The sequence below is a fragment of the Oncorhynchus clarkii genome, chromosome 24 (assembly GCF_045791955.1).
Source record: "Oncorhynchus clarkii lewisi isolate Uvic-CL-2024 chromosome 24, UVic_Ocla_1.0, whole genome shotgun sequence".
Taxonomy (NCBI): Eukaryota; Metazoa; Chordata; class Actinopteri; order Salmoniformes; family Salmonidae; genus Oncorhynchus; species Oncorhynchus clarkii.
This window is the reverse complement of record NC_092170.1, coordinates 44,535,457-44,548,053: the sequence shown is the minus strand read 5'-3', so window position 1 is coordinate 44,548,053 and position 12,597 is coordinate 44,535,457. Positions and strand designations below refer to the sequence as shown.

General features: G+C 44.7%; 1 protein-coding gene across 2 annotated transcripts in view; it reads left to right on the top strand.

Moving 5' to 3' along the window:
* LOC139382385 (cell adhesion associated, oncogene regulated) overlaps nucleotides 1-12,597 on the top strand; it is a 131,237-nt gene that overhangs the window by 78,066 nt on the left and 40,574 nt on the right. For both annotated transcript variants that reach the window (XM_071126393.1, XM_071126394.1), the window contains exon 9: nucleotides 9,576-9,750. In XM_071126393.1, the coding sequence (XP_070982494.1) occupies nucleotides 9,576-9,750 (175 nt within the window). The remainder of the gene's footprint in view (nucleotides 1-9,575; nucleotides 9,751-12,597) is intronic.

Below are 12,597 nucleotides of genomic sequence, written 5' to 3'. Positions count from 1 at the left end.
AGTGTAGTAGAGTAGAGTTGAGTAGAGTGGAGTAGCGTAGAGTGGAGTAGACTGTAGTAGAGTGGAGTGTAGTAGAGTGGAGCAGAGTGGAGTAGAGTGGAGTAGAGTAGAGTGTAGTAGAGTGGAGTCGAGTGGAGTAGAGTGGAGTGTAGTAGAGTAGAGTGGAATAGAGTGTAGTGTAGTAGTGGAGTAAAGTGTAGTGTAGTAGAGCAGACTGGAGTGTATTAGAGTAGAGTGTATTAGAGTGGAGTACAGTTTAGTGAAGTGGAGTGGAGTAGAGTGGAGTAGAGTGTAGTAGAGTAGAGTTGAGTAGAGTGGAGTAGAGTAGAGTGGAGTAGACTGTAGTAGAGTGGAGTGGAGTGGAGACTAGAGTGGAGTGGAGTAGTGGATTAGAGGGTAGTGGAGTAGAGGGTAGTGGAGTAGAGTAGACTGGAGTGTAGTATGGGGTAGTGGATTATTTTTATGGGGTAGTGGATTAGAGGGTAGTGGAGTAGAGGGTAGTGGAGTAGAGGGTAGTGGAGTAGAGTAGACTGGAGTGTAGTATGGGGTAGTGGATTAGAGGGTAGTGGAGTAAGGGGTAGTGGAGTAGAGGGTAGTGGAGTAGAGTAGACTGAAGTGTAGTATGGGGTAGTGGATTAGAGGGTAGTGGAGTAGGGGGTAGTGGAGTAGAGGATAGTGGAGTAGAGGGTCGTGGAGTAGAGTAGACTGGAGTGTATTATGGGGTAGTGGATTAGAGGGTAACACTTTATTTGAGTAGTCCATCTGCAGATACCCTACAGACTGCCAGTAACATTGTGAGATATAGTGAGATATACTGGACGGAAAATCCAACAAATTATTTTTTAATTTGCAACATTGAAATGCCATGATCCACCTAACAATATTTTGAAAGAGTACTTTTAGCATATGTTTTCGTTTCAGTCTCCTTCATCTCCACTAACCAAAGTTAATTGTATGGATTTTTTTTCCTATTAATAATGTAAAATGAACATCTGTACAGAAAGACTCATGTGAAGGTAAATTACAGAGGAGGAACTTCTTGATGCAATTAAAGCCTTTAAGTCTGGGAAAACTCCAGGGCTGGATTGTATACCAGTTGAGGTTTACCAAACTCTAGGGCTGGATGGTTTACCAGTGGAGATATACCAAACTCTAGGGCTGGATGGTATACCAGTGGAGGTTTACCAAACTCTAGGGCTGGATGGTATACCAGTGGAGATATACCAGTGAAGATATACCAGTGAAGATATACCAGTGGAGATATACCAGTGGAGATATACCAGTGAAGATATACCAGTGGAGATATACCAAACTCCAGGGCTGGCTGGTATACCAGTGGAGATATACCAAACTCTAGGGCTGGCTGGTATACCAGTGGAGATATACCAAACTCCAGGGCTGGATGGTATACCAGTGGAGATATACCAAACTCTAGGGCTGGCTGGCATACCAGTGGAGATATACCAAACTCCAGGGCTGGCTGGCATACCAGTGGAGATATACCAAACTCCAGGGCTGGCTGGTATACCAGTGGAGATATACCAAACTCTAGGGCTGGATGGTATACCAGTTGATGTTTACCAAACTCTACGGCTGGCTGGTATACCAGTGGAGATATACCAAACTCCAAGGCTGGATGGTATACCAGTTGATGTTTTCCAAACTCCAGGGCTGGATGGTATACCAGTGGAGGTTTACCAAACTCTAGGGCTGGATGGTATACCAGTTGATATATACTAAACTCCAGGGATGGATGGTTTACCAGTGGAGATATACCAGTGGAGATATACCAGTTGAGGTTTACCAAACTCCAGGGCTGGATGGTATACCAGTGGAGATATACCAAACTCCAGGGCTGGCTGGTATACCAGTGGAGATATACCAGTGGAGGCTTACCAAACTCCAGGGCTGGATGGTATACCAGTGGAGATATACCAGGGGAGGTTTACCAGTGGAGATATACCAGTGGAGATATACCAGTGGAGGTTTACCAGTGGAGATATACCAGGGGAGATATACCAGTGGAGGTTTACCAGTGGAGATATACCAGTGGACGTTTACCAGTGGAGATATACCAGTGGAGGTTTACCAGTGGAGATATACCAAACTTGTTTTGATTTACTCAGAGGACCATTATCAGCATTGTTTAACCACTCCTATATAAATGGTAGATTATCAGATACTCAACAAGAATGTCTGATTTCATTACTACTGAAACAGGACCCAGGTGGTTAATATAAAGATTGGTAAATATAAAGATCCAGTCCATTAAAAACATGTGAGGCCCCTTCAGTATTGTGATGCAACAATTCTAGAATAGTGCATAGAATTAAAAAGGTATTGTCGGATATTATTCATCCTAATCAGACAGTTTTTTTTACATGGACGATACATTGGAGATAATATAAGACAAGTACTGGAACCAATAGAATACTATGACGAATGTTGAGCCAGCAGCATATCACCCTGCATACCACCCTGCATACCACCCTGCATAACACTGCTGGCTCGCTTCTGAAGCCAAGCATGGTTGGGCCTGGCCAGTCCCTGGATGTGAGACCAGATGCTACTGGAAGTGGTGTTGGAGGGCCAGTAGGAGGCACCCTTTCCTCTGGTCTAGAAAAAGTTCCCCAGGGCAGTGATTGGGGATGTTGCCCTGTGTAGGGTGCTGTGTTTTGGCTAGGACGTTACACGGATGTCCGGACTCTCTGAGGTCATTAAAGATCCCATGGCACTTATCGTAGAGTAGGGATGTTAACCCCTGGTGTCCTGGCTAAATTCCCAAGCTGGTATTTATCGGTCACCTAATCATCCCCAGTTTACAATTGCCTCATTCATCTCCCCTGTAATTATTCCCCAGGTCGTTGCTGTAAATGAGAATGTGTTCTCAGTCAATTTACCTGGTTAAATAAGGGTTAAATTAAAATAATAAAACAATATGGAGAAACCATGCCTGGTACTCATAGCTGACTTTGAAAAGGCCTTCGATAAAGTAGGACTGGAATTTATATATACGGTGCATTTGGAAAGTATTCAGACCCCTTGACTTTTTCCACATTTTGTTAAGTTACAGCCTTATTCTAAAATGGATTCAATTACTCAAATTAGGGGATGGGTGGTAGGGTTAGGGGAAAATAATAAAGGGAAATATATATATATAAAATATAGATGTATTTATAAAAAAATATATATGGGGGATTGGAAATGATGCAGACAATTAAAATTGATGTAAGCCACAATCTATTCTATTTTATTCTTTATAGCTGATCGACCTGTTAAAACAACAACAATAAGAGCGGAGTAGAGTAGAGTAGAGTAGAGTAGAGTAGAGTAGAGCAGAGTAGAGTAGAGTAGAGTAGAGTAGAGCATTGTAGAGTAGAGTAGAGTAGACCATTGTAGAGTAGAGTAGAGCACAGCGGAGTAGAGTAGAGTAGAGTAGAGTAGAGTAGAGCAGAGCAGAGTAGAGTAGAGTAGAGCACAGCGGAGTAGAGTAGAGTAGAGTAGAGCATTGTAGAGTAGAGTAGAGTAGACCATTGTAGAGTAGAGTAGAGCACAGCGGAGTAGAGTAGAGTAGAGTAGAGCATTGTAGAGTAGAGTAGAGCATTGTAGAGTAGAGTAGAGCACCGCGGAGTAGAGTAGAGTAGAGTAGAGCATTGTAGAGTAGAGTAGAGCATTGTAGAGTAGAGTAGAGCATTGTGGAGTAGAGTATAGTAGAGTAGAGCAGCGTATAGTAGAGCAGAGTAGAGTAGAACACAGTAGAGTAGAGTAGAGCACAGCGGAGTAGAGTAGAGTAGAGTAGAGTAGAGTAGAGCAGCGTATAGTAGAGCACAGCGGAGTTGAGCATTGTAGAGTAGAGCATTGTAGAGTAGAGTAGAGCATTGTAGAGTAGAGTAGAGCACAGCAGAGTAGAGTAGAGTAGAGCAGCGTATAGTAGAGCAGAGTAGAGTAGAGCATTGTAGAGTAGAGCATTTTAGAGTAGAGTAGAGCATTGTAGAGTAGAGTACAATAGAGCAGAGCAGAGCAGAGTAGAGTAGAGTAGAGTAGAGCAGAGCAGAGCAGAGCAGAGCAGAGTAGAGTAGAGTAGAGTAGAGTAGAGCAGAGCAGAGCAGAGTAGAGTAGAGTAGAGCAGCGTATAGTAGAGCACAGCGGAGTAGAGCATTGTAGAGTAGAGCATTGTAGAGTAGAGTAGAGCATTGTAGAGTAGAGTAGAGCACAGCAGAGTAGAGTAGAGTAGAGCAGCGTATAGTAGAGCAGAGTAGAGTAGAGCATTGTAGAGTAGAGCATTTTAGAGTAGAGTAGAGCATTGTAGAGTAGAGTACAATAGAGCAGAGCAGAGCAGAGTAGAGCAGAGCAGAGCAGAGCAGAGCAGAGCAGAGCAGAGTAGAGTAGAGTAGAGCAGAGCAGAGCAGAGCAGAGTAGAGTAGAGTAGAGCAGAGCAGAGCAGAGCAGAGCAGAGTAGAGTAGAGTAGAGTAGGAACCTTTGTCTAGTAATCAGCTGTTAGCTTGACCCCCGACACATAACCGCTCCCCGGTGCCCGGTGCCCAAACCAACTGCTAACTCTGTGTAATGTGTTCATTAAAGCAGAGAAGGTATAGGACCCATGCCCACTCTAGCTACAGCACTAGGTCATTTCCTTTTTAAAAGCCTGTGTTTTCTTCACTAATAAGCTCTCTCTGACTATAAAACCCAAACAGTTCTTGTTAAGATTGCATTGGCAGCGCGACTCAGAAGTTGCTGGCCCTGGAAAAAGTGACTGAGAATTATCACGGGTATTGTTGTTGCGTACGCCATTTTCTCTGTGATGATTCACTGTTGGAACTGAACTCTGGCAGAATCCAAAAACGTACATTTTCATACTGGTCCCCCCGTGGGAAGTGAGCTCACAACCCTACGATTCTACAGGGAGCCAGGTTCTGCTGTGGTGCAGTGGTTGTACAGCCTTTCCTCTACAGGGAGTCAGGTTCAGCTGTGGTGCAGTGGTTGTACAGCCTTTCCTCTACAGGGAGACAGGTTCTGCTGTGGTGCAGTGGTTGCACAGCCTTTCCTCTACAGAGAGCCAGGTTCTGCTGTGGTGCAGTGGTTGCACAGCCTTTCCTCTACAGGGAGCCAGGTTCTGCTGTGGTGCAGTGGTTGCACAGCCTTTCCTCTACAGGGAGCCAGGTTCTGCAGTGGTTGCACAGCCTTTCCTCTACAGAGAGCCAGGTTCTGCTGTTGGGCAGTGGTTGCACAGCCTTTCCTCTACAGAGAGCCAGGTTCTGCTGTGGTGCAGTGGTTGCACAGCCTTTCCTCTACAGAGAGCCAGGTTCTGCTGTTGGGCAGTGGTTGCACAGCCTTTCCTCTACAGAGAGCCAGGTTCTGCTGTGGTGCAGTGGTTGCACAGCCTTTCCTCTACAGGGAGCCAGGTTTTCCTGTATCTTCCCTTCTCAATGGCAAGGCTGTGCTCACTGAGACGTTACTTTGTCAAGGTTTTTCTAAGGTTTTGATCAGTAACCATGGTCAAATAGTTAGCTACTGTCGATTTAGGGCCTGATAGCACTGCATTTAGCTTTGTGCTTGTGTTTCCCAATAAGCAATGTAGTTTTGTTTTGACTGTGTTGTAATTTGGTTTATTTTGATTGATTGGAGGTTCTGGTCCTGAGGCGTCAGTGTGTTAGTAGAACAGGTTTGTGAACTCAGGACCAGCTGGATGAGGGGACTGAGACTTCAGTGTGTTAGTAGAACAGGTTTGTGAACTCAGCCCCAGGACCAGCTGGATGAGGGGACTGAGGCTTCAGTGTGTTAGTAGAACAGGCTTGTTAACTCAGCCCCAGGACCAGCTGGATGAGGGAACTGAGGCTTCAGTGTGTTAGTAGAACAGGTTAGTGAACTCAGCCCCAGGACCAGCTGGATGAGGGGACTGAGGCTTCAGTGTGTTAGTAGAACAGGCTTGTTAACTCAGCCCCAGGACCAGCTGGATGAGGGGACTGAGGCTTCAGTGTGTTAGTAGAACAGGTTAGTGAACTCAGCCCCAGGACCAGCTGGATGAGGGGACTGAGGCTTCAGTGTGTTAGTAGAACAGGCTTGTTAACTCAGCCCCAGGACCAGCTGGATGAGGGGACTGAGGCTTCAGTGTGTTAGTAGAACAGGTTAGTGAACGCAGGACCAGCTGGATGAGGGGACTCTTTTCTTTGCTCAGCTCTTGGCATTGCAGGGCTTGGTAATGATATGAGAGGGGGTCACTGTATTTTAGATGTTTCCAAAACTTAATTGCTCTTTTTTGACTTTTTAATATTAGTGGATATTGGCCTAATTCTGCCCTGAATGCATTGTTGACTGTTGACAGGGAAATCTTGTTTTGCAAGTGGACCCCACACCTCGCTGCCACAATGTGCCAATTGCAATTCAATGACACATTCAATTAGTTTTAGACAAATGTTAATATGTATTTCAATTTGAATTAGTTTTTTAATGGCGTAGAATGCCCTGCGTGCTTTCCCTCTCAGTTCATTCACTGCCTCATTAAAGTGTCCAGTTTAGCTTATTTTTAAACCTCAGTAATTGTAGTGTGTGCAGTACTCTAAAAATATTGTACCAATTGAGAACTTTGGTCTAATTCCCTGAGATCTGGATCGTCTCTGGAAAATCATTATTTTAGTCTTTTTGTGATTTACTGCCAGGGCCCAGGTCTGGCAGTACTGCTCTAGCAGGTCCAGGCTCTGCTGTAGGCCATGTGCTGTGGGTGTTTACTGCCAGGGCCCAGTTCTGGCAGTACTGCTCTAGCAGGTCCAGGCTCTGCTGTAGGCCATGTGCTGTGGGTGACAGATACTTATTGTTATTATATTTAACCTTTATTTAACTAGGCAAGTCAGTTAAGAACAAATTCGTATTTACAATGACAGTCTACTCTGGCAAAACCCAGACAATGCTGGGCCGTTCTCCCAATCTCAGGCCGGATGTAATACAGCTTGAATTTGAGTCAGGGACTGTAGTGCTCATCATCTGCGGGATGCTGTGCTTCTCGGGAGCCACCGGCAGCAGGCAATTCATTTCTGAACTGTGGAGACTAACACCAGGGGCTGAGGATCTTTCTAGAATAGTGGCCAATTCATTGATGTAAATGTTGAAGAGTGCAGGGCTCAGATTGCAACCCTGGCGAAGGCTCCGCCCCGGTTAAAGAATTATGTAACTGTTCTCTCTACTACCGCACGGCAGGCGTTACCTGAGTGCCAAGTCTAGGACAAAACAGCTCCTTAACAGCTTCTACCCCCAAGCCATAAGACTGCTGAACAATTAATCAAATAGCCACCCGGACTATTTACATTGACCCCCCCCCTCCCCTTTTGTTTTTACACTGCTGCTACTCACCGTCTATTATCTATGCATAGTCACTTTACCCCCACCTACTGTACAAATTATCGTGACTAACCTGTACCCCCACACATTTACCCCTGTATATAGCCGACTGCAGCCTTTCTCAATGGCAAGGCTATGAGTCTATTCATACAGTCGTGGCCAAAAGTTTTGAGACTGACACAAATATTAATTTCCACAAAGTTTGCTGCTTCAGTGTCTTCAGATATTTTTGTCAGCGGCTTTTATTGACAATTACATTAAGTTGATGCAAAGAGTCAATATTTGCAGTGTTGATCCTTCTTTTTCAAGACCTCTGCAATCCGCCCTGGCATGCTGTCAATTAACTTCTGGGCCACATCCTGACTGATGGCAGACCATTCTTGCATAATCAATGCTTGGAGTTTGTCAGAATTTGTGGGGTGTGGTTTGTCCACCCGCCTCTTGAGGATTGACCACAAGTTCTCAATGGGATTAAGGTCTGGGGAGTTTCCTGGCCATGGACCCAAAATATCAATGTTTTGTTCCCCGAGCTAATTTGTTGTCACTTTTGCCTTATGGCAAGATGCTCCATCATGCTGGAAAAGGCATTGTTCATCACCAAACTGTTCCTGGACGGATGGAAGTTGCTCAGATGATGTGTTGGTACCATTTTTTATTCATGGCTGTGTTAGGCAAAATTGTGAGTGAGCCCACTCCCTTGGCTGAGAAGCAACCCCACACAGGATGGTCTCGGGATGCTTTACGGTTGGCATGACACAGGACTGATGGTAGCGCTCACCTTGTCTTCTCCGGAAAAGTTTTTTTCCGGAAGCCCCAAACAATTGGAAAAGGGATTCCTCAGAGAAAATGACTTTACCCCAGTCCTCAGCAGTCCAATCCCTGTACCTTTTGCAGAATATCAGTCTGTCCCTGATGTTTTTCCTGGAGAGAAGTGGCTTCTTTGCTGCCCTTCTTGACACCAGGCCATCCTCCAAAAGTCTTTGCCTCACTGTGCGTGCAAATGCACTCACACCTGCCTGCTGCCATTCCTGAGCAAGCTCTGTACTGGTGGTGCTCCGATCCCGCAGCTGAATCAACTTTAGGAGACGGTCCTGGCGCTTGCTGGACTTTCTTGGGTGCCCTGAAGCCTTCAAGAACTTCAAGGAGAGCGGTTCAATTGTTGTAACAACAATTGAACCGCTCTCCTTGAAGTTCTTGATGATCCGATAAATGGTTGATTTAGGTGCAATCTTGCTGGCAGCAATATTCTTGCCTGTGAAGCCCTTTTCGTGCAATGAAATGATGACGGCACGTGTGTCCTTGCATGTAACCATGATTGACAGAGGAAGAACAATGATTCAAGCACCACCCACATTTTGAAGCTTCCAGTCTGTTATTCAAACTCAATCAGCATGACAGAGTGATCTCCAGCCTTGTCCTCGTCAACACTCACACCTGTGTTAACGAGAGAATCACTGACATGATGTCAGCTGGTCCTTTTGTGGCAGGGCTGAAATGCAGTTGATATGTTTTTTGGGGGTTCAGTTCATTTGCATGGCAAAGAGGGACTTTGTAATTAATTGCGATTCATTTGATCACTCTTCATAACATTCTTGAGTTTATGCAAAATGCCATCATACAAACTGAGGCAGCAGACTTTGTGAAAATTTATATTTGTGTCATTCTCAAAACGTTTGGCCACGACTAGACAAAGCTTGTCAGGTATTCTGCCACTGTGTACTCTCTGTTTAGGGCCAAATAGCATTCTAGTTTGCTCTGTTTTTCTGTATATTCTTTCCAATGTGTAAAGTAATTATCTTTGGTTTTCTCATGATGTGGTTGGGTCTAATTGTGTTTCTATCCTGGGGCTCTGTAGGGTGTGTTTGTGTTTGTGAACAGAGCCCCAGGACCAGCTTGCTTAGGGGACTCTTCTCCAGGTTCCTCTCTCTGTAGGTGATGGCTTTGTTATGGAAGGTTTGGGAATCGCTTCCTTTTAGGTGGTTGTAGAATTTAACGTCTCTTTTCTGGATTTTGATAATTAGTGGGTATCTGTAGGTTTCTACGCTACTCTCTCTGTAGCGTTTCTTAATATTATTCAGTTATTTTGGCTTTGATGCCTCATGATTGAGAATTGCTCTGTTCAGGTAGACTGTGATGTTGCTGTGGTCTGACAGGGGTGACAGTGGACTGATTGTGAATCTCTCTCTCTCTCTCTCTCTCTCTCTCTCTCTCTCTTTCTCTCTCTCTCTTTGTGTTGTGGTAGGTTGATGATGTGACGTGGGTGGTGGGTAGCTGGCATACGGTTCGTGTGCCCGGCAGTGAAAAGACCCTCCGTCTGTCTGAGTTGGAGTCGTCCAGTCTGTACGAGGTTCTGATGGTGGCTCGCAGCGTCGCAGGAGAGGGACAACCAGCCATGCTCACCTTCCGAACAGGCAAAGGTCAGTACAACACAGTACAGTACAACACAGTACAGTACAACACTGTACAGTACAACACAGTACAGTACAGTACAGTACAGTACAACACAGTACAGTACAACACAGTACAACACAGTACAGTACAGTACAACACAGTACAGTACAGTAAACACAACACAGTACAGTACAATACAACACAGTACAGTACAACACAGTACTGTACAGCACAGTACAGTACAACACAGTACAGTACAACACAGTACAGTACAGTACAACACAGTACAGTACAACACAGTACAGTACAGTACAACACAGTACAGTACAACACAGTACAACACAGTACAGTACAACACAGTACAGTACAACACAGTACAGTACAACACAGTACAACACAGTACAGTACAGCACAGTACAGTACAACACAGTACAGTACAACACAGTACAGTACAGCACAGTACAGTACAACACAGTGCAGTACAACACAGTACAGTACAGTACAACACAGTACAACACAGTACAGTACAACACAGTACAACACAGTACAATACAGTACAACACAGTACAGTATAACACAGTACAGTACAACACAGTACAGTACAGTACACCACAGTACAGGACAATACAGTACAACACAGTACAACACAGTACAGTACAGTACAACACAGTACAGTACAACACAGTACAGTACAACACAGTACAGTACAGTACAACACAGTACAGGACAACACAGTACAACACAGTACAGTACAACACAGTACAGTACAGTACAACACAGTACAGTACAACACAGTACAGTACAAAACAGTACAGTACAACACAGTACAGTACAGTACAACACAGTACAGTACAACACAGTACAGTACAACACAGTACAGTACAGTACAACACAGTACAGTACAGTACAACACAGTACAGTACAACACAGTACAGTACAAAACAGTACAGTACAACACAGTACAGTACAGTACAACACAGTACAGTACAACACAGTACAGTACAACACAGTACAACACAGTACAGTACAACACAGTACAGGACAACACAGTACAACACAGTACAGTACAACACAGTACAGTACAGTACAACACAGTACAGTACAACACAGTACAGTACAAAACAGTACAGTACAACACAGTACAGTACAGTACAACACAGTACAGTACAACACAGTACAGTACAACACAGTACAACACAGTACAGTACAACACAGTACAGTACAGTACAACACAGTACAGTACAACACAGTACAGTACAAAACAGTACAGTACAACACAGTACAGTACAGTACAACACAGTACAGTACAACACAGTACAGTACAACACAGTACAGTACAGTACAACACAGTACAGTACAACACAGTAAGGATCTGAGGTGAAGTTTCCTGTGTTTCTACCAGTTGACCATGATTCCAAACTCATAACCCAAGTGTTTTAGCTAATTGTGTCTGTCTGTTTCCTCTGTGTCTGTCTGTTTCCTCTGTATCTCTGTCTGTTTCCTATGTCTCTCCGTCTGTTTCCTCTATGTCTGTTTCCTCCCTGTCTCTGTCTGTTTCCTCTATGTCGGTTTCCTCCCTGTCTCTGTCTGTTTCCTCCCTGTCTCTGTCTGTTTCCTCTATGTCTCTGTCTGTTTCCTCTGTGTCTGTCTGTCACTTTTCTCTGTGTCTCTCTGTCTGTTTCCTCTGTCTCTCTGTCTGTTTCCTCTATGTCTGTTTCCTCCCTGTCTCTGTCTGTTTCCTCTCTGTCTCTCTGTCTGTTTCCTCTCTGTATCTCTGTCTGTTTCCTCTATGTCTCTGTATGTTTCCTCTCTGTCTGTTTTCTCTCTGTCTGTTTCCTCTCTGTCCATTTCCTCTCTGTCTCTGTCTGTTTCCTCTCTGCCTGTTTTCTCTCTGTCTGTTTCCTCTCTGTCTGTTTCCTCCCTGTCTGTCTGTCTGTCTGTTTCCTCTCTGTCTGTTTCCTATCTGTCTGTTTCATTTCTGTCCATTTCCTCTCTGTCTCTGCCTGTTTCCTCTCTGTCTGTTTCATCTCTGTCCGTTTCCTCTCTGTCTCTGTCTGTTTCCTCTCTGTCTCTCTGTCTGTTTCCTCTCTGTCTGTTTCCTCTCTGTCTTTCTGTCTGTTTCCTCTCTGTCTGTTTCCTCTCTGTCTGTTTCCTCTCTGTCTCTCTCTCCGTTTCCTCTCTGTCTGTTTCCTCTCTGTCTCTCTCTCTGTTTCCTCTCTGTCTGTTTCCTCTCTGTCTCTCTGTCTGTTTCCTCTCTGTCTGTTTCCTCTCTGTCTGTTTCCTCTCGGTCTGTTTCCTCTATGTATCTCTGTCTGTTTCCTCTATGTCTCTCTGTCTATTTCCTCTATGTCTGTTTCCTCCCTGTCTCTGTCTGTTTCCTCTCTGTCTCTCTGTCTGTTTCCTATCTGTCTGTTTCCTCTCTGTCTGTTTCCTCTCTGTCTCTCTGTCCGTTTCCTCTCTGTCTGTTTCCTCTCTGTCTCTCTCTCTGTTTCCTCTCTGTCTGTTTCCTCTCTGTCTCTCTGTCTGTTTCCTCTCTGTCTGTTTCCTCTCTGTCTGTTTCCTCTCGGTCTGTTTCCTCTATGTATCTCTGTCTGTTTCCTCTATGTCTCTCTGTCTATTTCCTCTATGTCTGTTTCCTCCCTGTCTCTGTCTGTTTCCTCTCTGTCTCTCTGTCTGTTTCCTATCTGTCTGTTTCCTCTCTGCCTGTTTCCTCTCTGTCTCTCTGTCTGTTTACTCTCTGTCCGTTTCCTCTCTGTCTGTTTCATCTCTGTATCTCTCTCTGTTTCCTCTCTGTCTGTTTCCTCTCGGTCTGTTTCCTCTATGTATCTCTGTCTGTTTCCTCTATGTCTCTCTGTCTATTTCCTCTCTGTCTG